This window comes from Abrus precatorius, unplaced genomic scaffold (genome assembly GCF_003935025.1).
Source record: "Abrus precatorius isolate BTA unplaced genomic scaffold, Abrus_2018 Scaffold2, whole genome shotgun sequence".
Classification (NCBI taxonomy): domain Eukaryota; kingdom Viridiplantae; phylum Streptophyta; class Magnoliopsida; order Fabales; family Fabaceae; genus Abrus; species Abrus precatorius.
Genome location: NW_020874362.1, coordinates 2,816,375 through 2,841,064, shown reverse-complemented (window position 1 = coordinate 2,841,064; position 24,690 = coordinate 2,816,375). Strand labels below are relative to the sequence as shown.

The 24,690-nt window shown below is 33.9% G+C and overlaps 4 protein-coding genes across 4 annotated transcripts; 1 reads left to right on the top strand and 3 right to left on the bottom strand.

The window, feature by feature from the left end:
* The first annotated feature begins 482 nt into the window (after positions 1–482).
* LOC113858200 lies at positions 483–1,462 on the top strand. Its single transcript, XM_027490717.1, has 2 exons — positions 483–1,076; positions 1,241–1,462. The coding sequence occupies exons 1-2, from the start codon at positions 483–485 to the stop codon at positions 1,460–1,462; spliced, it is 816 nt and encodes a 271-aa protein (XP_027346518.1).
* An 8,593-nt stretch (positions 1,463–10,055) lies between these two features.
* LOC113858193 lies at positions 10,056–11,555 on the bottom strand. Its single transcript, XM_027490708.1, has one exon. The coding sequence runs from the start codon at positions 11,553–11,555 to the stop codon at positions 10,056–10,058; it is 1,500 nt and encodes a 499-aa protein (XP_027346509.1).
* Positions 11,556–15,955: 4,400 nt separating this feature from the next.
* On the bottom strand, positions 15,956–16,255 carry LOC113858192 (precursor of CEP3-like). The gene has a single exon (XM_027490707.1). The coding sequence runs from the start codon at positions 16,253–16,255 to the stop codon at positions 15,956–15,958; it is 300 nt and encodes a 99-aa protein (XP_027346508.1).
* A 5,230-nt stretch (positions 16,256–21,485) lies between these two features.
* LOC113858191 (precursor of CEP9-like) lies at positions 21,486–21,950 on the bottom strand. The gene has a single exon (XM_027490706.1). The coding sequence runs from the start codon at positions 21,948–21,950 to the stop codon at positions 21,486–21,488; it is 465 nt and encodes a 154-aa protein (XP_027346507.1).
* Positions 21,951–24,690: the final 2,740 nt, after the last annotated feature.

The window sequence follows — 24,690 nt, the reverse complement described above, 5'->3', positions numbered from 1 at the left end:
ACCTAAATCCAGTCCCTTGAATGATCTTTGGATTATTTGTTTACAACTGTCATTTTTCACCGTAAACAAATTGGCACGCCTGGTGGGACCATATTGTGTGTTTTGAATGATTGATTGCTTTGTTGCATGATATTACGTAACAGACGTTGTATTATGGCTAATAGAGGAAGAAATAGTGATTCTAGTTCTGGGAATGGCAATTCCAGAAGTGATGGTAGTGATACCAACCCAGAAAGCGGCAGTATTACTACTGCCGCACAACCCACACCAACGACGGCGTTACCTATGCCGTCATCTCTCGTAGTTAGCCAATTTATGGCTACTATGCCGCCAACTAATCCCAGCATAAATCCTGGCCCAAGGCCAAGGCTGGGTGATCACCCATTTGGCTTACCTCCCGTGTGTATGCCTCCGGAGTATCAACCTACTCTAACCCTGTGGTGACAACCGTGTCACCCCAGAGTCACACCATTCCACCGGGAATGGGTGTCCTCCATACTATTCCACCGGGAATGGGTACGATTGGTGGAGTACCTGAAACGCAATTTGCGTTTGGAGCTTCGAGTGGGGATTCACTTCCTACTAGCTCGTTTTCGAATGTTGCCTTACATTCCATGAGGCAACAAATGGATGAAAGCAATCACGAGATGGTCAATATGCTGACTCATCAAATGACCACTGTGTTGAATCCCATAGTGGAAACGACTAATACCAGCTATCAAATTTTGGCTGAACAAATGCGTCGAATTGCTGACGTTTTTGGGGCACCTCGAGTCCCTATAAGGCAAGGGCAAAATGTTGCCCAAACACCTCATCAAGATGCTACAAATCTTGGTCGAAATGGTCAAATTTTCGAGCAAAATAGACCAAATTTTGGTCCAAATCTTCCGAGACAAAATGAGGGAAATTTTCAGGTAGACCAACCCCTAGTTTTTGCTCGAAATCCAAATGCTCCGTTTGAGCAAATTGGTCGAAATCTTGACCAAAACCTTCTGAGACAAAATGAGGGTGATTTCCAGGGAAATCAACCCTTTATTATTGCTCGAAATCAGAATGCTGATGAAATACTTGAGCAAGTTAGGCAAAATAATGTAGGGGGCATCAAATTCAATATCCAAACAACCCGAATCCTCAAAACATTGCCAATGTAGTCGAACAAGTCCTGAATCAACATGGGTTCGACGTAGGGTATGCTAATAGACCCTACTTTGTCTCAGCATTCTCTGAGGCAATTTTGCAGGCTGAACTGCCTCGGGGCTGGAAGGTCCCAAAATTCACTAAATTTGCTAGAGATTCCGGTGAATCTACAGTAGAACATATAGCTAGATACGCCATAGAATGTGGAGATTTAGCTCGAAATGAAGATTTAAAGTTAAAGTACTTTCCTAGTTCTTTGACTAAGGGGCCTTTACCTGGTTCACAACCTTACCCCCGAATTCAATTCATAATTGGAATCAATTAGAAAGAAGGTTTCATGAACAATTCTTTCGTGGTGAAGCGAAAGTTAGCTTAATGGATTTGGTTAATATAAAAAGACTACATAATGAATCCATTGACGATTATCTAAGTAGATTTTGACAAATGAGGTCGAGATGTTTTACTCAAATTCCAGAATATGAACTAGTCCAAATGGCTATAGGCAGATTAGAGTACTCGATTAGAAAGAAATTGATTAATCAGTAGTTAAGAGACATGTCGCAGTTAGCGACGAGAGTGAGGCAAATCGAGCAACTTAAGGCTGAAAAATTTGTCCCTAAGAAAATAGAGAAATTTCCTCGAAAAGACAAAGTGGCTTACATAGGTCTCTCTGAAGGAGAAATAGGAAGCGAGAATGATCTCGACGAAGAAGATGTCGATTTGGGGGTAAATGAGGTAAATGTAGCTGAATTAAAACCAGGACCCCCTTATGTTTGCCAATCTTTAAAACCACTCGAAATTAAGGACAAAACTCGACCTAATAAGAGTTATGCCTTTGATGTATCTAAAGCTGATCATATTTTCGACATTTTATTGAAAGATGGGCAAATTATATTATCTGATGATCATAAAATCCCTACTTTAGAACAAAGAAAGGGTCAAAAATATTGTAAGTTTCATCATGTTTATGGACATTGGACTAATAACTGTGTTCGTTTCAGGGATCTTATTCAGGACGCCATTAAGCAAGGAAGATTAAAATTCGAGCAAAAAACCAAAATGCCGATGAAAATCGATTCTGATCCCATGCAAATAGAAGCTAACTTCGTGGAACCTATCGACATACTGATGGTCGATGTTGCTGAACAACAGGGGTCATTTGATCGAGCTGTAGAAAAGTTAGAAGGAAAAGGCTCTTTCAATGACACCCTCAAAGCCTTCGAGAAGGAAGAAGCTGAAATCTTCCCAAAGGCTGGTGACTCGCTGTTGGACTTTCTAACTCGAAAGAAGGAAGCAGACAGTGAGGTTATGCTGTGCCCGAGGTGCAGCGCCGTTTTCGATAAAGCGGCGGCTAAAGCCTTCGAGCAATCAGAGATGAAGAAACACTATCAGGTGACCACCAACCAGGTGATCACCAAGAACAAAGGGATCCAGACTCAGAATGCTTCTATCACCATACGTGATCCCCAGACTGTTCAAAGCAGGACCTTCGTACCTGCTCAAAATGTTCCGAGCAACACATGGGTTCGAAATGTGTTGCACCCATCATTAACTCGACCAAAACTGCAGATGGTCGAAAAGGGCGGACCGTCACATTCGACGGTCATGCCACAAGTTTTTTCACAACCCAAGTTTTTCACTCAAACTGGGTTTCAGAATCCATCCGGGAGCCATTTTCAGTCGAAAAAACCCTATTTTAAGGCTCCTATGACTAAAACTCAGTGGCGAAGGGCTCAGAGAATCAGGAAAGCTGAGCATGAAGCACAAGCCTTCGCTCAAGCTCAAGCTCAAATCCAGGCGTAAGCTCAAGCTCGAATCCAAGCCCAAATTCGAGCCCAAAATCAAGTACTGCAAGCCCAGGGAAATGCCGCCAGAAAGATGCGGTGTACTCCGGTTAGTGTCGAAGTCAAAACGACTAAAGAGAGGGCACCAACAATGAAAAAAGACCTGAAGATGAAGAGTCCAGAAATCGAGTACGATGCGGATGATGAATTGATCACCGATGTATTCGAATCAGGCTTTGAAAATGACCTCGAGGACATACTTGGGGTTGTATCCATGCTGCCTGCTGAATATGCCGAAGGAATCGGCGAAGGAGATGAAGAAGATTTCTATGCCGATGACGAACCCGATAATAACCCATGGGGTTATTGTTATTTGGCAGAGGACGGTTCACTTGCTAAATCGTCTGCTGTTTTCGAGAAGCCGACACGTGAAATGAAGAGTCATATGAAGCCGCTATACATTGCGGCTCGAATTGACGAAAAATTTCGAGTGAACAAAGTCCTCGTGGATTCTGGGGCAGCTATCAATATTATGCCCAGTTTTTTACTGAAAAAGATTGGGAAATCTGAAGAGGATTTACTCCCACACAACTTGGTACTAACGGACTATGAAGGGAAATCTTCAAGTTCCAAAGGGGCCCTAATCGTCAACTTGAGGGTTGGATCTGTTTCTCGAGCAACCATCTTTGTAGTGGTAGCTTCTAAGGCAAGTTATAATCTATTGCTCGGGAGAGAATGGATTCATGGGGTTGGGGCAGTACCTTCGTCACTGCATCAGAAACTATGTCTTTGGAATAACAACGGAGTGTTGGAATACGTCGATGGAGATCAGAGCTATTTTAAGGCTGAAGTTCATGTAAGCAGTCTCGATAGCAAGACATTCGACAAATCTTTTGCCAACATTGCACCACTCCGTATAGAAGATATAGGCGGCCCTCATTTTGGCCGGAATCCTCTCCTGCCAAATACTCGCGAAATTCGACACCAGATTCGCCTAGACCCTTCGGTGGGTTTTTACGGCTTCCAAGAAATAGCGGAGGCCGAAAAGAATGAAAATGAAGAGCCTTGAAAAGAGCCTTTTGGCTCAAATTTCGGCTTACGTAGCCGAAAATAAAATAAAAACGGCTCTCGAAGCCGGGGATACTTCAGAGGCCGATAAAGTTAGTTCGACCATAAAATCACAAAAAATAGAAGAAATCTCGGCCCATAAAGCCGTAGACCTAATCCAAGGCCATGCAGATATCAACATGGTCGAAAGTTCAGTTCATCGAGCCGAAAGAAGAGAAGCGGCCCTGAAAGTGGCTGAAGGATTGGAGGCCGATTCACCATATTCGGCCATTACGACAAATTCGGCTTATCTAGCCGAACAAAGGCACACAGAACTCGAAACATGTGCGATTCAAGAAGAATTGGTTCTAGAGACCGAAGGCAACGATGTCCGGCTTGATTGCATCTACGATGATGCACCAATTAGCTTCGAGGAAGATTCAGCTCGAAAAGGGCCAAAAATGGAGGCACAAGATCCCTTAGAAGAAGTGAACCATGGAGATGAAAAGGAGCCGAGGTTAACTTTCATCAGTAAATTGGTCGAAGAAGAAGTGAAAGACCAATTAATCAAGCTACTAAGGGAATTTAAGGATTGCTTCGCCTGGGATTATGATCAAATGCCAGGCCTTTCGAGGGAATTAGTCGAACATCGACTCCCAATTCGACCAGAAAAGAGGCCAGTAAAGCAACCACCTAGGAGATTTGCGTCAGAGATTTTGCCAAAAATCAAGGAAGAGATCGAAAGGCTTCTTAGAGCAAAGTTTATTCGTACTGCCAGGTATGTTGACTGGATCTCGAACATAGTACCTGTGATTAAGAAAAATGGATCTCTTAGAGTTTGCATTAATTTTTGAAATCTAAATACTGCTACACCAGAAGATGAATACCCTATGCCAATAGCCGATATGTTAGTAGATTCAGCAGCAGGGAATGAAATTTTAAGTTTGTTAGATGGATATTCAGGGTATAACCAAATTTTTATCGCTGAAGAGGATATATCGAAAATAGCTTTTCGATGCCCTGGGGCTCTAGGAACTTATGAATGGGTAATAATGTCATTCGGATTAAAAAATGCTGGAGCTACATACCAAAGGGCAATGAACACTATTTTTCATGACATAATAGGTGAATTTTTGCAAGTTTACATCGATGATATTGTTGTGAAATCTAAGTATAAAAGTGATCATGTTGGTCATCTTCGACAAACATTTGAAAGAATGCGAAAATATGGCTTGAAGATGAATCCTCTAAAGTGTGCTTTTGGTGCTATTGCAGGACAGTTCCTTGGCTTTATTGTTCACCAAAAAGGAATTGAAATCGACAAGAATAAGGCCAAAGGAATATCTGAGACACAAGCCCCTTCGACTAAAAAACAACTGCAATCGTTGCTAGGGAAAATAAATTTTCTACGAAGATTTATTTCCAACCTTTCTGACAAGGTTAAAATCTTCTCACCCCTATTGAAGTTAAAGAAAGAAGAGGAGTTTCGATGGGAGGTAGAACATCAAGCTGTTTTCGAGGAGATAAAGCAATATCTGACAAAACCACCAGTAATGGTTCCGCCAAAGAAAGGTTTTCCCTTGAAGTTATATATCTCGACATCAGAACATACTATTGGGAGCATGCTAGCTCAAGAAGATGAAAATGGTGTCGAAAGAGCTGTTTATTATCTTAGTCGAATGTTGATAGGTGTAGAATCTCGATATAGTCCAATCGAGAAATTATGTTTGTGTCTATATTTTTCTTGTGAGAAATTGAAATATTATATTAGGCCTTTTGATGTACATGTTTATTCACATCATGATATAATAAAATATTTCTTGTCGAAACATATCCTTCACGGTAGAGTTGGAAAATGGGCGTTGGCTTTAACAGAGTATTCTTTAATTTATAAACCACTAAAATCTGTAAAAGGCCAAGTTGTTGCTGATTTCGTTGTTGATCACTCAATTCCAATCAAAGAAATAGATTTTTTAAGTCTAAAGTCATGGAAATTGTACTTCGATGGATCTAGTCATAGAAATGGAATTGGAATCGGAATACTGATAATTTCACTAGACGAAATCCCAACGAAATTACTCTTCGAGATAAAAACAGCTTGTTCAAACAATGAAGCTGAGTACGAAGCATTATTAGCTGGACTTGAAATACTGTTAAATTTCGGGGCAAGAAATGTAATCATTCGAGGAGACTCTGAGTTAGTAATAAAGCAGCTAACTAAAGAATATAAATGTTTAAGTAGAAACCTCGTCGAATATTGGGTAAAAGTGAATAAATTATTACAAAAATTTGACGAAGTCATTCTAGAACATATTCCTCGAGACAAAAATCAAGAGGCCAATGAATTAGCCCAAATTGCCTCAAAATATAGAATTTCGAGTGAAAACCTGGCAAAATTAACAGAGATAAGGGAGAAGTTAGGGTCAACAAACCTTGAGATCTTAAACATAAATGACTTAACTGACCAAGATTGGAGGAAACCTTTAGTCAATTATCTCAAGGACCCCAACATTCCAACTGATCGAAAAACAAAATTTTGAGCAGTTAACTATATAATTGTGGTTGATGAATTGTATAAAAGGGGTGTTGATGGCACTTTACTTCGATGTCTCAGCGAACATGAGGCTTATATTGCCCTGGCAGAAATCCATGAAGGGATCTGCGGAGCTCATCAAGCTGGAGAAAGAATGAAATGGATGTTACTTCGAGAAGGATTGTACTGGCCCTCGATGATTAAAGATTGCTTTGAATATGCAAAATCCTGTGAAGAATGTCAAAAGCATGGTAATATTCAACACGTTCCAGCCTCTGAATTACATTCAATAATTAAGCCATGGCCTTTTCGAGGCTGGGCTCTGGATTTAATTGGCCAAATTCATCCTCCTTCAACAAAAGGCCATAAGTATATCATTGTAGCTGTCGACTATTTTTCAAAGTGGGCTGAGGCAGTTCCGTTGAAAGAAGTTACTCAAAGTGATGTTGTTAATTTTATCGACAAATACATAATTCATCGATTCAGCATACCAGAAACTTTAACAACAGACCAAGAAACTATTTTTGTAGGTCGAAAGGTAACTCAATATGCAGAGTCCTTGAATATAAAAATGATAACTTCAACCCCATACTATGCCCAGGCCAATGGACAAGTGGAGGCAGTAAACAAAATTTTGATCAAATTGATTAAAAAACACATTGGATCAAAACCAAGAAATTGGCATGAAACCTTAAATCAAGTATTGTGGGCATATAGGAATTCCCCAAAAGAAGCTACAGGGACAACTCCATTTCGACTCGTTTATGGCCATAAAGCCGTTCTACCTGTGGAGGTGAATCTACAATCAGTTAGATTACTACGGCAATTTGAATTACCAAGTGAAGATTATTGGGCCTTAATGTTTGATGAATTAAATGCTTTGGATGAAATTCGTTTAAGTGCCTTAGAAAAGATGATTCGACAAAAAGAAAGAATTTCGAGGTCATATAACAAAAAGGTACGAAACAAGCATTTTAATTCTGGTGAATTAGTGTGGAAAGTAATTTTACCGTTCGACAAAAAATCAAGAAAACTTGGAAAATGGTCACCCAATTGGGAAGGCCCATTCGAGATTGAAAATGTGTTTTCAAATAACGCGTATTCAATTCGAGAAATTGGAACTAATAGTCGAATCATGTCGATTAACGGTAAGTACTTAAAACCATACAAACCAGAAACATATGAAGTAAGAATAACTTGAATTAAGGCAAATAAACAGGTAATTCGAACAATAAGAGGACAAATAAGTAAATTTCATTCAAAGTAAAATTTGAATATTTACAAAAAGGCATAACTACAAGAATTCAAAGGAAAATACAAGGAAAAATCAAAAAGGAGGCTTCGAGCGCATTTCAGTATAAACAGCTCTCAAATTTTGATATCTGGTTTCAAGAGCTGTACATTGTGCATCCAGACTCGAAATATCCTCCATAGCTTGAGCTCTCTCAATAGTCAGGGTCTTCACATTCTCTATAAAGTTTTTTCTGTTCTTCTCACAAGCCGCACTAGCTTTCTTCAGCATCTCTGACTCCTTTCGAGTTGTTTCTCTAAATCAACGATTCTAGCATCAACTTCTTTCTGCTTCATATCGGCATTGGTAGCTGATTCCTTTAGCTTGACTAACCCAGTTCGAGCCTCTTTCAATTTATTAGAAGCAGAGTCTTGCTTTACTCGAGCTTGATCTTGTTTAGAACCCACCACAGTGGTTTGGTCTATAATTGCTAAAGAATCGATGAAAAGAGACTCAAAACGTTGGAGTCCTTCAGGAAAGGTCGAGAGTTGAGCCTTCAACGAAGAAAGTAGGCCTTTGACCTTGGCAACCAAGTCCTTGTCAGTGGGAAGGTTCTTCATCATCGGTGCATCAAAGACCAAGGACCTAAGCTCTTCGAGCATTTTTTCAGTTGATTCAGTGGACTTGGAGATTTCTTAATGTGACCCTGAGGGAGTATGAGACGAAGAAGAAAAGGTAAAAGTACCAGCCAAGATTTTGTTGATGGCCCCCTCTGGATCTTCCTCCACCATGGCATTAAAATCATCCAAGTTCATTTCTGAGTTAATGGATGATGCTGGTGGCACAACTTCAAGGATGGGAGGACCTTCGACAGAAATTGGGAGGTTTTCAGGAACTTGATTTCCCTCTGCAGCTACATTCTCCTCACCTTCATGCAAGGGCCCTTCCTCTTCTGAGTGATATGTAACAACATCAACCTCAGGAGAACCCAGAGGCGGTGTTTGTCGAGATATAGGGGGCACCTAGAGAAAAAGAAGTAAGAAAAGTCTCAAGTATGAAGATCAATTGTGAAACAGATTAAAAAGATCAAATTCGAGCAAAATCACGCCTTACCTCAGAAGCTTGCTCTGTTTGAGCTTGGTCTTCAGAACTCGAGCTAGAAGAACTTGAAGAAATATCCGAAGAAGAGCTCGAAGATCCAGAACTCGAGGAAGAAGCTGCCTCATTCCCTTGTTGGACAGTAGCTGTAGGTTCTTTTCTCGAGATTTTTTGAGACTCCTCAGGGATTGGAGTCAAACGCTTTTTAGGGTCTTTTCGGACCCTAGGGGGTGAATTGACACTTGGAGTGTCATCAGTCAAAACCTGCCACAAAGAAAAGGATTAAAAATTGCTCAAAAAGACAGAATAGTACTCAAAAAGATAAAATTTACCTCCATTGATGGAGCTGAAGGTTGATCAGGTGTCTGCTGCACAGGAGTTAAAGCAGTCATTTCGATAGAAATTTGGGGCTGGGCAGGAATCTTCGTCTTGGGAATGGCCTTAGCCTAGGAAAAAGAAAAGAAGCAGGCTTACAATTTAAATCTATGTCGAGAATTAATGAAACCCAAGTCAAAATAGTTACCTTAGATACCCTAGAGGCAGCTTGGGATGTAGACGAAGACCCTTTTTTAAGGGTTGTCGAAGAAGAACCTTTTCGAGTAGATTTTTGTTTTTTCTTAGGAGGCTCATCCTCTTCCCAATCCTCTTGGTCATATCGACCAACAAAAGGTTCTGTTGGAAGAGCTGCAAAATTTCTCGAGATGTTAAAATCTAATAATAAAAAAAAAAGAAAAGAGGGATTTCGAGAAAAAGCAGGGCAAATCTTACCATCTTTAAACTTTGTAAGGATTCTCACATCTTGAATATCAAGGTGAAGAGGGTAAGGATAAGTTTTAAAAGAAAATCTCGAAGCTGTTATTTTACTTCGAGGAGGGGATAATTCGTTCAAAAGAGTCGAAGGTAGATCGACCCATTTAGGTGAAATTATGGGTAAAGCCAGAGCAAAGTTATAGTTTGGCAAAGGTGGAAAAGTTGGTCGAAATTTTTTAAAAAGGATTTCTTCTATAAACTTCTCAAAAGGATGAAAATCCCTATACCTATTTACTCTTTCTTTTGTTTTTTCTCTTAAGGAAAGGGCAGCTTCAAAAATAGTTTGGGATATTCTTTGTGGTAAGTAAAGTACTTTAAAAAATCGTTCAAAAGATTGGATTTCTCGAATATGCGTACCTCTTGTCTTGGCCTTTGGATCTCCCTTCTGAAATAGAGAAAAAGCAGAAGTCATCTTCTAGTTGCACGCTTCGATAGATATCTCAGGGTGATGATAATAAGTAGACCACCAACTTTGAAAAGTGCTGGTACAGTAGAAAATAGGCTCGAACTTAAGAGGGGAAATTTCTGACCTACGTTTTCGAAAGAAACTAATAGCCTTATTCAAATCATCAATACTCTTTCGAGCGTTTTCAAGAATATCGAGATTTGACCCCTCTAGCATAAAAGAAGGTTTTAACTGGCCCAACCCAAATTGTCGAGCTACCAGATTTGGTTGGTAAGCAACCACTTGATAAGGCCTATGGGTGAAACTACAAAAAAGAAGTTGACATGAAAGAAATTGTCTCCATGTCATTAAAACTTCAGACTGGGCACTTGGAGTTCTCGAAGGAAAAGGGCGTTTAAACCATACTTGCCCTACCTTTCGAGCAGAAAAAGGAGCAAGTTGAGGAGTGAAAGATTGAAGAGATAAGAAAAAATTGAAATATTGTCGAAAAGCATTATAATAGTGTTTTTTGGCTATGTTAGTAGTCAAGAAAGTCAGACGAAAACCTTCAATTTCTCGAGAAGTATTGGGTGGTTCAGAGCTTTGTAATTTTTCTTCAAAAATAGCATTCAGCCAGAGCTGAAGCAGCCAAAAGGGGCCACTAATGACTGAAGGAAAGTCATTAGACCTAAATGAAGCTACGGCCTCATTTAAATTCTCATACAAATTCCCTAGGATAAGCTTCCCAAGGCATATTGAAGACTCTTCGTGCAGTAATTGGGCCAAAGTAAGCAGTGTCTTTGGTACTTGAAGCGATCTTGAGCAAAAAACATAGGCGGAAAGCCAAAACATCATAAAAACAACATGCTCCTCATCAGTAACCGGACCATCTCGATTCATATTCAAGGTTATGAAGAGTTGGTAAGAAAGCTTTTGGAAGTTGGGGGTTACATCAGGATTTTTGGGATGAGAATCTGGTCGAAATGAAGGACCAGCTGGCCTAAGCCCAAGAATGGCAGCAACATCGAAAAGAGTTGGGGTAATCATACCACAAGGCACGTGGAAAGAGCTAGTTGCTCGATCCCAGAAGAAAAGAGAACTCATGATCATAGGGAAGTTGTAAGACACATTGTACCTAGATAACTGAATGACATCATAGATTCCTATGGCCCTCCAACTATCTTGTTTTTCACCTTCAACTCTATCTAACCAAGGCAAATATAAGTCTTTGGTTACAGGAGGCATAGTTCTAAATACTTTTTGGGCATTCTCGAGAGAGTCCAAGTTATATTTGGAAGAGAATGCCAAGACTCCATCAGCAGAAAAAGAAGACTCGACAGATGACTGGGGAACAAAAGGACCTAAAAATGCATGAGGTTTCGAGCCCAATGAAAAGGGAATGAGTACCTGGGATTTCCAAATAGCCAACTTCTCCTCCTCGAGAGGTGGCTCAGGAAGATAGCTCGAATGACCCAAAGGCACGAGCTCAGCATTGGAGAAGGCAGAGGGAACCTTAGACTTGGACGCCATTTCGACAAGAAAAGGAGATGGGAAAGATCCAGAGGAAATTTCGACACAAAGGAAGCAGAAGAGAGAGAACAGAGCTCTAAGCAGGAGAGTAAAAAATGAAAGCGTGAAAAAATGATAAGGTAACTTCATCCTTTAAACTGGTCCCCAACCTCGTACAAGGCCCATACGAGAGCCCAAGTCCAGAGTATTTTGGCACTTAGTGGGAAGTTGAAAAGATAGTGGGACGTCTTTTCGATAAAAAATAGTCTTAATTTCCCAACCGAACGGAGCACGTCTCAGTAATGGGACATTTTGGGTAACTGCTAAGCAGTACTTGCATTTAATGCGCCGACTTTGGCAAACGTGCCTGAGATAAAGCAGGGAAGTGGCAGAGACGCCATAAAAAATGGCGGGAAAATTAGAAAATGAAAAATTTTCCAATTAAATATCAAAATAAAAATATTAAAATCTCAAAAACCTGAGATATTAACATTTTGGGGGGCATCTGTTTGGGATAAAGAAAATTTTCCAAGTTAAAGATCATTTTGTAGGAAATTTCATTTTCGACAAAATTTTGAGGGTCAAAAAGGAGCCAAAAAGAAGCCTGGAAGATTATCTAGGACTTAGTTTTAAGGGACACATTTCAAGCTATTTTTAGCGATTTTTGCAAGATTTTTCAAATCACTGACACTCAAAACTACTCGAAAAATAGAACTGGCAAGAAAAAATACTCCACAAAACTGATGGCTTTTCGAGAAGTTTTGAAGAGTTTTCAAGTCCCTAACACTCAAAACTACTTGAAAAACAGAATTAACAGAAAAATATTCTAAGTCCACAAAAAACTGATGACTTTTCGAGGAGTTTTAAGGAGTTTCCAAGTTCCTGACACCCAAAAATGCTCGAAGAAAAACAGGAAGTGATCAAAAAATATTCTAAGTTCACAAACCTGACTAAGCGCCAGATTTCCTCCAGAATTGCTCGAAAAATAGAAATGGACAAAGAAAAGATTCTAAGTCCACAAGACCAAGACAAAGTTCTCAAAACTCCAGAATGGCTCGAAAAGAGAAGTCAAGAAGAAATTATGTCAAGGCCGTAACATTAAAGGAGTCTCTCAAGTTTCTCCCAGAAATACTCGAAAGATAGAAAAACAAGAGTCTTGATAGGTTAAGTCTTTGAAAAATTCAGAAGCGGTTACCAGTAGTTATCAATATTCACCACTACACAAAGGAGATCATGGGCGATAGCGGTTACGAAAGAAACCTCAACCAACAACACGACCACAAGCAATCGTGGATAGTGGGCATCAACAGTTGAAGGCAGTTACTAAGAAGTGCCCGCAAAAGGAGAAGATTGATGGTAGTCTTCATGTCTATAAATACTCCAAAGCACCATTTTACAAAGGACGACTTTTTGCACCCAGACACCGCACCTAAACACTCTGAGACGCTGAAACCCTGCACCGCGCCAGACACCAGCTACAAGGAGACACACGGTGGCTGTTGTTCGCCGTTGTGAGGAGTTGTACGTTTACATTCCAGCACCTTTACATTCCCGCATTTACCTTTCTGCATATTAATTTCAGCGCTTGTTACTTGTATCTTTGTACACTGTTTGTTTCCTATTTACTACATTTTTGTAAAAGCATCTACGTTTGATTTAATTCTGCACATTTATTATTCACTATTCTTCCTTAATACTCTTTTACGCCGTTAATTTGAGCATCACGTTAACGACACACTTAAAAGAACCCAAAGAGGACCTAAATCCAGTCCCTAGAATGATCTTTGGATTATTTGTTTACAACTGTCATTTTTCACCGTAAACAATAATAAAATTAGAGATTCAAATGATTGACACATGACAATGTTAATGCAAAAAATAATTTAAAATTATTAAAGTCAGAGATCAAATTAATTATAAATGTTAAGTATTGGGAATTAAAATGACCAATAATTTCTAATTTTGAGAATTCAAATATCTTTTTTATGGTATAATTTTAGAACTTAAAATAACTTCTAATTAATTATAATTTTAGGAATTAATTTAATAATTTACTTTAATAAAAAATTATAATGGTTGAATATAAATTAAACAAGTGGAATTGAAGATAAAATCACCTTGCTGCTCCCTTTCCTGCCCCCTCCCAGAAGAAGAAGTTTATATATATAGCATGTTTATTTTCAGTGGAAAAATATTGCTATCCTTTATTGTTTCGAACTTGTTCCTATTTTAATTTTCAAAATGAGCGTTTTGTTTATTAACTTCTTAAATTATCAGTCAATTACCGTGAAATTAAAGGATAGCAATTCCATTTAGGCAAAATACAAGTATAGGCCATAAACAACTAGATTTACATTTCCAGGAAAAAAAAATTCTTTTTAAAGCCAAATCAACTTAAAGAGACTCTTACACGAAAAACTTGAAGATTATAGTTGGACAATTAACAACGGAGCTTTATTACATTCCGGACGATGAATGCACCTATCAAGGGAAGATTATTACTCAAATGAGATGAAATCGTGTCCACCACGTAAAAAATAACTAAGTTTAGAAGACCAATGATATTATCAAATTTTTAAAAAAATTTAATTATTCATATAACATATAATTTTATAATATCCTTTTAAACAAAATTAGGAATTTGGCCTTGTAACTTTATTTTTAGTTTTAAATTTTTCTCTAACATTTTTTAGTTTAATTTTGTCCTCTAACTTTTTTTTATTTTTAATCCAAATTAATCTTCTATTTAACTTTAATTTAATTATTTTTTAATATTAATGTTAAATCTTATTGAATTATATTTTTGAATTGAGTCATCTTGGCTTGTCTAACTCTCTGTATATATGCCACAAAATGCAATATGATTTTAGAATAAAGATTATATGTTAATAATGAGAAAACTCTTTAAAGAAAATTGATGAATCAATGTCAAAATGTAAAAGATTTGATAATTGAAGTAAAATGAGTTTAGAACAAACTGATTCAATCACTTATTTTAGTTAATAAAAATCATGTAAACAGTTAATATGTTACCAGTAACTTCATCTTTTAAAATAACCCTCCATCAATTTCAATAACCATTGAAACGTAAATAAGTAAAATGATTGTTCAATATCATGGTTTGTTGAAAAGATAACCAATCTCTATGCTTAAATATTTCATTTAAATAAAAAAATAATTTTTTTATATATTAGTATAATATAATATAATATTGTAATAAACTCCTTGATCAATTTTAACAATCATTTATATAATTTCCGTTGAGATTCTAATGAAATTTAATATTGTTATACAACAAAAAGCCTAATTTAAGATAGATTCTAAAGTTAAACGACTAAATTGAATTTTAAAAAAAATAATTTAAAAATCAAATAACTTTTTTAGCTATTTTATTATATTAGTTTTCATCTTTATTTATCTTCATTATATTAATTAATTTTTATTTTATTTATGTTCTCTTACATTCTTAAATGATTTTTGTTGTACATGAATAATTTCTCTTCTAAAAATTTTGCCATTAAATTTTTTATAGTAAAAACAAGCCTGATTATGATGTAATGTAGTAGGCCAAATGACTGCATATGCCAAAAATAAACCAGCTTGTTAAAAAAAATTATTTTTTTAAAAGTTGTTAACAACTTAAGGTGTAAGAAGGGCAGGCTGGTAAAATCGAACTCGAGCCCTGCTTCATCGATACCATTTTATATTAACAAGAAAACAAATTTATTTTTAACTCATACCCATTCATCAGGACATGAAATTTATATACTCTGGCATTATAATGAGGCAAATTTTAACCAACCAAGCACATTATGGTTCTTACAGGAAGATTTAAAAAATTCTGGATTTATTAGCCTTCATGCGATTTCTCTTTTAATAGTTTTGATATCTTAAGATCTTTCACAATTCTTCTTTCATTCTTTAATTTCTTCTAATGATTGGAAGAAGGTAGGAGATTATTGTAAAATCATAAAAAACATAAAATAATTAACCTTTATTTTAATAATTGCTCTTATATTTACTTGAAACAAGTGGAGAGAGTTTTTTTTTAATTGTATTGATAGTTATACTTCTATTAAATTTATTTTTTATAATTAACAATTATCACATTAAATATTTTAATTAGAACTAAACTATAAATTAGACACAGCACTTGTTAAATTGCTACAATATATAAATTATCTAACGCATAAAACAACTACAAAGATTTCAATGAAAAGAGTGTTTATTAGATGAACAAATTAGTGACTACAGATATTTCAAACCTCAAGGGAAATTGAACCACATTACAAAAATAGAGACCATTGATTATTACTGCCATTGTCTTTTTGTCCTCCCATTTTTTCCGAATAAGATACATATACAGTGAACAATCAAACCATATGGTTGATGACACCGTTGAATTTTAGCACATGCATGCCCTAGTTGTTAATGGAGTGACCTACACCAGGGCTATGCCCCGGGGTTGTGGGTCTAAAATCATCGACATCATGACCATGAGGCGGTGCCGCCCCAGTTGCACCAACCATTGTTGATGGCGCTGGTGAAGACACGTTTCCCGATGTGGCCGCATTTGTAGCTGAATTGCCACCATGCATCTCATCATGGTCCTTATACCCTTTGTCATACTTTAGATACCGTCCTTCAATGGACTGGAATTGCTGAGAGAAAATGATCAGTGCTAGGAAAATCATAGAGAAAATGAACTTGTTTTGTGCCATGATGAAAAATTAAAAGGAGAGTAGTTACGCTAACAAACAATAACCAATGATTTTCTAATGAAGAAATGAAGTGTGCCTAGATTTCAACTACGAACCAAGAATATAGAATTGAGTTGTGTAGCAAGAATTCCACGCCGGCCTTTTATAGAGCTGAAGGAGCATGGGCTTGTGGACCCTTTATGTCCCTATACTCCTAGTCCTAGGTTCAGAAATAATGAAAATCTTTTACCTTTTAATTCTCTATCTTCGAAAAAATGCTCCGGCATATACCATTATACCTTTCGATTGAGTGCATTTTTTAATATACTTCCCATATAGCTTTCCTGTTACCGCGGAATAAAGGAAAGACATACATCTGTATATACCTAAAAGAGGTATAGGAAATGTGAAATAAGAGAGTGTAAAGTGTTTTTAGCGTCTCGCATAGGGTAAGTTCAATGGGCGGAAAAACATAGATATGATTTTTTATTTTTATTTATTTATAATAAAAAGTATCGTTTTAAAATTGTTTCTTTCAATAATTACTAGCTAAGTTTGATAGCATTGGTGACAAGAAAAATTATTGAATCATCTACACTCATAATTTCGACAACTCAGGTTAGATTATGTATTAAAAGTTTATAATTTATGTGTGTATGTATGGCAACGTGAGTTACCGAGATCACGTCGTGCAAGAAAAAGACTTCCCCTAATGACAAAAACATTTTTGCATTCCCAATATATACCCGACCATAAAGTCTGTCATCAACAGTCAATTTGCATGCAAATTGGAAAGTGGTTTTGCACCAATGCTGTCTTTGCACTTCATAGTTTGTAGTATATAGAAAATCACATTAATAGAAAGCAATTCTTGGTCTCGGGCACTGAACTGATTTTATCGCCTCCAAGTTGTTCAGGTTGGACATCATTACCACTATGGGACCACAGCTGGAAAAGTGTACCTTAAGCATTCCATCATGGAGAGTGCATGCGTGATGTCAGCTTTCCATTCAATAATAAAATGGCTAATCGTAAGACCATTTCTAAGTATGGAATCCAACTTGATATTCTTATTACTTATTTTTCTGTTTTATATATTAGTGGCTTAATACTTTTTTAATATTTATTATTTTAGAATATTAAAAAAAAATTTTCTTTATTAGAGATAATTTTAATGAATTAACTAATATAATTATTATAAAATTATTTTTAAAAATTAACTAACTATTATGACATTTTTAATAAAACATTTAAGATTTTTCTTAAAATAAAAGGGCTAAGAATATATTCTTTAGCATATTTTTTTAATATACTCTAAATTATTAAATAAAATTTATTAAAAATACAAATAGAAATATGATAAGAAATCAATAAATAATAGATTTTTATATAAAAAGTTGTACTAATTAATGTTCTTGATACATTAAATTGGGTGATAAAACGTGATATGTAATTAATATGTGTACGTTTAGATTCATTTTAGAAACTTTTTTTAATAATATGTTTTATTTATAATTAATAATTTTTATTTTTCATTCTTTTATAGATGTTTATAAATTGTCTATCGTATATTTAGCAAAACTGTCAAAATAGGTTATTTAGAATATTAAACTTAAAAATGATTCAATTGTCTTTTTTTTCTTAACTAAATTCGCAAAAATTAAATTTATAAAAATTAAATTTAATATGAATCTAAAATTTAAAATCTAAATTTTATATTTCCTCAAACTCGTTTGGACCGACTTATTTTGCCACATCTAATATGTAGCTAGTGTCGTCTTATACGGAAAGTCAAGGAATCTTTGGGGTTTCTTTCATGGAATCTGAATGGCACGCCGTATGAGTTTGGTAGAACATTCAAGACTTTAAAATATCTGGATTCATACACCTTTGATATTAATTTGGTAGTATTTCGTGTATATAACTAGAGTTTAATCTAAATAAAATATGAATTATATATATATATATATATATATATATATATATATTTGTGTATGTGTAATAACAAATGATAGGATTCGAAAACAATTTATGTCAATATAAAAAGAAAAATTAATGTCAGTTTATGATTTTTTTTAATCTTACTGGTATAATTTTTTATTGCACAAAAGAATTTATAAATAAAGTATATTTTTTTAAAAATATATTTTTTATTCTTATATTTTTGAAGTCTCATTTGTTTGACTTCTTTTCTTTTCTTTTCTTTTATTTTAGTGTTGAACTATTTTAGAATCAATACTCTTAATCCTTAATAACCATTAAATAATAACATGACTAATTAAGAGATTACTTTATTAATGTTAATTATTTGTGTAGTTACGTTAGTGTGAGAGGGATTAAAACACTTAGCCATGAAAAGTACTTTCAAAAAATTAAAAACAAAAAATTCACAAAATCATAAGAACTAATTAAAATCATATTTAAGCTAACTAATTGTAAAAGAATAAATATTTCTATACAAAATAGGATAAAATTATGAAATAATAAAAAATTTCTATCTAAAATAATTTTAAATCGATTCAAATTTTATTCTAGGTAGAAAATTTCTAACAATCTTCAACGAAACAATTCCTAACCAAACCTAATACCCTCTGCATAGATATTTCAACTTACTTGTAAAGGGTTCAAAGTTAAATTTAAATGACCTTTTTGTTAAGATATGCATGTCAATTATTGTGTTATTTTAACTAGTAACATAAATGAGCTATACTCGAACTATTTAAGTTCGACTTGTTAAATGTTTAACTAAATTTATTTATTTAATTAAATAAACCAGCTCAAAATTTGTAAGTTTGATTAAAATTTATATTTATATTTATATTTATATTATTATTATTATTATGTTTATATTATTTATCTAAAATTAATTTTAAAAGTTGTATTTTAAACAATTGATCATAATTTTTTTTTAAATTATTACTTTAGTCTTAAGTCATTTTCATATAAATAAAATAATATTTATTACTATTTTACTTACTTTTTAGCATAAAAAATTTTATTAATACGAAATTAACAAAAAAATTATTTAAAACTTATATAACAAATTATAAAAAGTTAAGATCCAAATTTAAAGATTTATTTATTTTTAATAATTCAAGCTTAAACTTTAAATACTTAATTCCACTTCATTCGTAATACTCATGATTGCAACAAATGACATAACATTATACTCCATCGTCGACCTCCTTTACAACGAAGTGTCTATCAATTTTCTCATATTTAGTTTGTTCATGCTCTAATGGATTTTGGGCACTACTTATTGGAGGCCTTTTCATTTTACAAGCAAAAATAATAATTCTCCATGTACATTTATTTGAACATGGCGACCAATTTGTCTGGGCAATATTTTCTATAGCACTTTACTCCGTGCCCAATCCTGTTACATGGATAAGAGGGATTTGATAACAATATATCTTGGATTGGGTATTGATACAATCCTTGGAGACTCTTGATATTGACTAAACAATGGTTGTACGTAGATTTTTAATGTGCACACATGCAAAGACTCCTGTGGGTTTAAGCACCATGTATCAAAGGATATATATGAATGTATATTAAGTCTCCCTATTTGAACCAAGTCCAAGTTTTAACCTTAAAAAGATCCAAACCAAACGAGGATCAACTAAGGAATATTAGAGAAAAATAACTTGATTTCTATGGAACCATATTGACCGTAAGACATATATAGATTCATAACAATTTCCATTTCTCTTTTACATTCTTGTTATCATTTCATATTGACCTTTTAAGGAAGCACCATCAGATTACTGATGTCCAAGACACGTATATATAAGAAATGTGGCAAATGAACTGAAAAATTCTACATTTAGAGAATCAATCCTATGATGTCTCATATTCATTCTGATATAGAGCACGTTTCATTGAATCATTTTGATCAAGGATGTTCCGTTAGAATGGATTTGTTTTTGTATCTCGTTTTGCTAGTTTACCAAGCAAAAGCCTTCAATTTTGTTGAAGCCAACTTCGACCACATTGGGTTAAAGAAAAATGTGGCATGCTTAATAATTGTCTTGCTGTTGCATTAAGGTATAAGCTGGCTTATAACTCAAAAGGACTTAGAAAGTTCAGCTTTCCAAGATCACGAATCATAAATATTTTCCTTGAATTCCATTCTCTTTCTCAAAACAAGTGTTTTCTATAGAGAATTGAGTTTGAAGCTTAACTTTATTCATTATACATCAGTAGTATACATAGATTACAACATGAATAGAATAGTTGGTATCCTGTACTAGAATGATAACAAAACTTTGTTAAGATAATGTTGAGGATAACACACACAGTTACAGACTCATGCAAGATGGAGGCGGCTTTAATAACTTCAATCTTGCTGATAGTGCCATAAAAAATGCGTTGTTAAAATTCATTTAGCATAAAAACTAGTTGAAAGAGTGCAAGACATACGACTAGCTTGATACATTTTCTCCGTCTAAAATTAAATTCCCATATATCATCTTCCACTTTTTGCTATATTACCTCCTTACTTTCTAAATTTTGATAATCTATTATTTTAAACACCAGGAACTATAGAATCATCCACGTACATATTTTTCTCCATACAATTGCTCTATTTGTAATCTAAACACCAATTCAATTGCTCTCCGTGCTCTTTTCTTGACCAATTATTTTATGAACTTCCTTCCCCAATAACTACAGCATCACCCGCATGTTTAATGGAGAGATGTCTAAATTTCCATTCCTAACAATAAAATAAATTTTTGTGACTGTATTATTAACTAGATCATTTATACCCTTTCCTGCAACGTAAAAAATAAAGAAAGAAAGATCTTTTGATAATGTATCTCTTATTTGAGAAGGTTATCCTCACATTTTTTTTTAATTGTATAATTGAATATTTTGTTTAAAAAAGAAAAAAAGAGAAGGAGAGATCATTTCTATAATAAATATATTTCATTTATTTGTATTTTGCGACACAAATTAACCCAATATGCAATAAAATGCTTAATAACATTATGAATGATACAATACGGAGACCTAAACATGTCCTAATTTTGTGATCGACTTTCACATAACAAGATGCTGACCCAGATCAATAATAAAAGCAAAGATAATGCAATTATGGCTGCATGATTCGGGGATTGGCATGCAAGGCAAGAATACAGACTCTGAAATGCAGAATGAAACTGAGAACATTATTATACGTACACATGCAGTTGAACTACTATAGTTTTGTGACCGTTATTATAAGGAATTAAATTGCTTAATTACATGACTAATTTAGCTGTCCAATTTTGTTTTGCTGAGAATGGCCCACTCCAGGGCTGTGACCTGGATCTGTAGGTTTGAAACCATTTGTTGTGGCACCAGCTGCATAAACTTTAACATCAGGACTCTGAACTGCCACCATTGCTTTCACATCTTTATCTTCAAATTTTCGGTGACCAACGCCAGGGCTGCTTCCAGGTGTTGTTGGTCGGAAAGCATTTGTGTCAGCCGAATCATCAAAACTTGCAACACCATGTTTTGGTATCGCAGATGAATCTACTTTCTTGTTCTCTGATGATGGTGTAGGAACATTGCTAACTCTGGCTTTAAGAGGTTTTAAAGTGCCTTTGTTTAGCGAGGAATGCTGGTTTAATGGCTTTATTTGCCTGCCATGAGTTAGAAGCGAATCATTGCAGGCAACTAGTAATAGAAAAACTGCTAAATGTTTTCGTGTGGCCTGAAATGCACCCATGACTATGACTAGAGAAGTATGTAATAAGTAAACGGCTTTTAGTTTAAGTAGAGATTATAGGGAATGACGTATATAGGATATTCAATTACTTAGCATAAGTAAATGCCAAGACACATGATATGTCGGGTTCCGTATCCTCAGGTATTTATAATCTTCTTGTGTCAAAATTCTGACGGCTAATTATGTCATTTGATTTGACTAATTATGTGGAGGCCTAGGGTGTACTCTTTAAATGGGAGTGTTTGATGTTTGTATATTAAATAACTAAATCTCTAGGGTACGGTGGGCCAACATGTTCCTTTGAGGAAATAATAATAATAATTTAAAAATGTTTGGTGGTGTTTATATAAACCATTTGGTATTTGTTTTTAATTTTTTATTAATTTTAATCTTAATAAATTATATATATTTTTTAAAATACTTGTACGTCATTATTTAATGATGATGTGGTATATATTTAATCATATAATTATCTGAATAACTATTTTAAAATATGATACAATATATCATGTATATCTATTATGACATAAAATTATTATTATGTGACAAGAACAATAAGTTTTCAACTGAAGTTAACAAAATTTTTAGAGAATTAAAAGTATACTAATTATTTTAAAGGACGTCAAAAATATTTTTATTTGAAATGAATTAGACTTAACCTTTTTTAAATAATTTATAATATACTTTGATATACTTCTCTTTCGATCCTCACCTCTTATTCTGCCGGATATATCTTGCATGATTTGATACCCAAGTATTGGGGCCTAATTAGAACAGAAAAATTTAATACTTAGATTCGTTCAATAAAATACAAATATGTAATGGACACAAAAGCGAAAATTTCCGGGGAATGGGATGATCGAAATAAAAATTATCATCAACTAGCATACTATTTACATGAGGGAAATGAAAGTATGCGAAGGAATGGAGAAATTTTAATAGAAATCCTTAAATCGATTCAGAGGTTGGAGCGAGAGGAGCAAAATTAGAGCGTCAATCTCTCACTTTCAACTTTTGTCTATCCTACTATGCTAGGAATTTTCATTTTTTTCATGTCCTTCTTTGTGTTAAGTTTTTTCCTCTTTTCCTAAACAATTCATAAAACTTTTACAAAATTATTATTTTTTTCATAATAAAAAAATTAATTTTGTTAATCTCAATATTATAGCTGAGTTTAATTCATAAAAAAAAATTTATAAAAAAAAAATAGACAATTATTGTATTGAAGTTATAAAAATATAATAAATATTTTTTTTAATAAAATTTTACTATTACTAGTTATTTATCATCAGAGTTAAGATTAATAATAAAAAAATTGTTCCTTATTTAGGTCTTAAAATAGAAGCTTAAATTTTAGCTAACCTCATATTTTACATTTAAATATGTATCAATCCAAATTCAATTAAGAAAAGTCAAGATAGGTCAATAAAAATTTAAAATTAATTTGTATTTAAAAAATAAAGCTCAACTCCTATAATTTAATAATTTTAGGTGAATTAATATTATACTCAATTTTACTTTATAATTTGTCAACTAAGAGAATGGATAGTAAAGAATTATTTTCTAAAATTTATTTTGAGAGCAGTTACTTTAAAACTATTTTTTAAGAAAGTTTTTTAAGAACAACTATTTCTTAAATGTTTTTTAAAAAGACTTGAATTAACTGATTTCTAAAGTATAATTTTAGAGAGCAATTATATATTAATCACTCTTTAAAATTACGTTGATTATATTAATTATTTTATAAAGTCACTTTTGGAGAGGGATACGTCAATATTCTCATATATTAAAATTTTAAAATGTCCAACAATTTTTATTGTTTAAATGAAACATGTTCAACTCACACTTTATAAATATTTTTTTCTTCTTTGTATTAACAAAGTTAATCTTTTTTACATATGTAAGTTTTTTTCAATTTTTTTTGTGCTAACAAAGTTAATTTTTTTCACAATTATAAATATCTTTCTCACAGTTTTGTTTATTCTTTCTTTTTTTTTCTTTCTATTAATAGTAAAATTTATTATTAATTTATTTCTTTTTTTCTGTTTACTAATATTTAGTTCAAGCATACGTAAACTATTTAGTTCATATAGTGTGACATAAATCATGTCTCATATTTGATTTAATAGTTAGAACTACTAACCAATTAAAGGTAATAAACTTAATATTAAGATTCTTTATTTAAAAAAAATTAAAGAATTGAGTTGAAACTTCATTACAGGTTGAATTAATATAATTTGCAAATTGAGTTAGTCAAGTCATGCTAACTTGGCCAATATTTTTTAACTGAAATCTGCTACAACAGAGAACTTGTTTTTCAATATGCTATACAACTTGGGAAAACTGAGTTTTAAGGAACAGGACCAGCCCAAGAATTGTGCCAGAATTTTACACTAGAACCATCACTAATTTTTCTACTAAGACACTATCTTGCCAAGAGAATATTTTGTTTTGTTCTAAAAACTAGATAAATTGATAAAATCAATGTTCCCGTATTTAGCCTTAATAAGATCTACCTACATTGAATCCTTTTCAACAAGCAACCTCCATTAGACCTAAAGCTTTTTAACATGAGTCGCTTAGGCAAAAAAAAAAAAAAAGATTTTTCTTGTGAAAAAGGATATGAAATATATAGACAAAATTTATCAGGCTAGATATAGGAACATTGATTTTATCAGTTTATCTAGTTTTCAGAACATAAAAATTTATCGTCCTTGGTGGCGGGATATTGTAATATTGA

What these genes read in the sequence shown, in the direction of transcription:
- LOC113858200 (XM_027490717.1), top strand. Translation starts at nt 483, where the DNA reads ATGGGTGTCCTCCATACTATTCCACCGGGAATGGGTACGATTGGTGGA. An exon ending in CTGATGAAATACTTGAGCAA is followed by an intron (nt 1,077 to 1,240) that starts GTTAGGCAAAAT and finishes GCAATTTTGCAG; the next exon opens with GCTGAACTGCCTCGGGGCTG.
- LOC113858193 (XM_027490708.1), bottom strand. Translation starts at nt 11,555, where the DNA reads ATGGCGTCCAAGTCTAAGGTTCCCTCTGCCTTCTCCAATGCTGAGCTC.
- LOC113858192 (XM_027490707.1), bottom strand. Translation starts at nt 16,255, where the DNA reads ATGGCACAAAACAAGTTCATTTTCTCTATGATTTTCCTAGCACTGATC.
- LOC113858191 (XM_027490706.1), bottom strand. Translation starts at nt 21,950, where the DNA reads ATGGGTGCATTTCAGGCCACACGAAAACATTTAGCAGTTTTTCTATTA.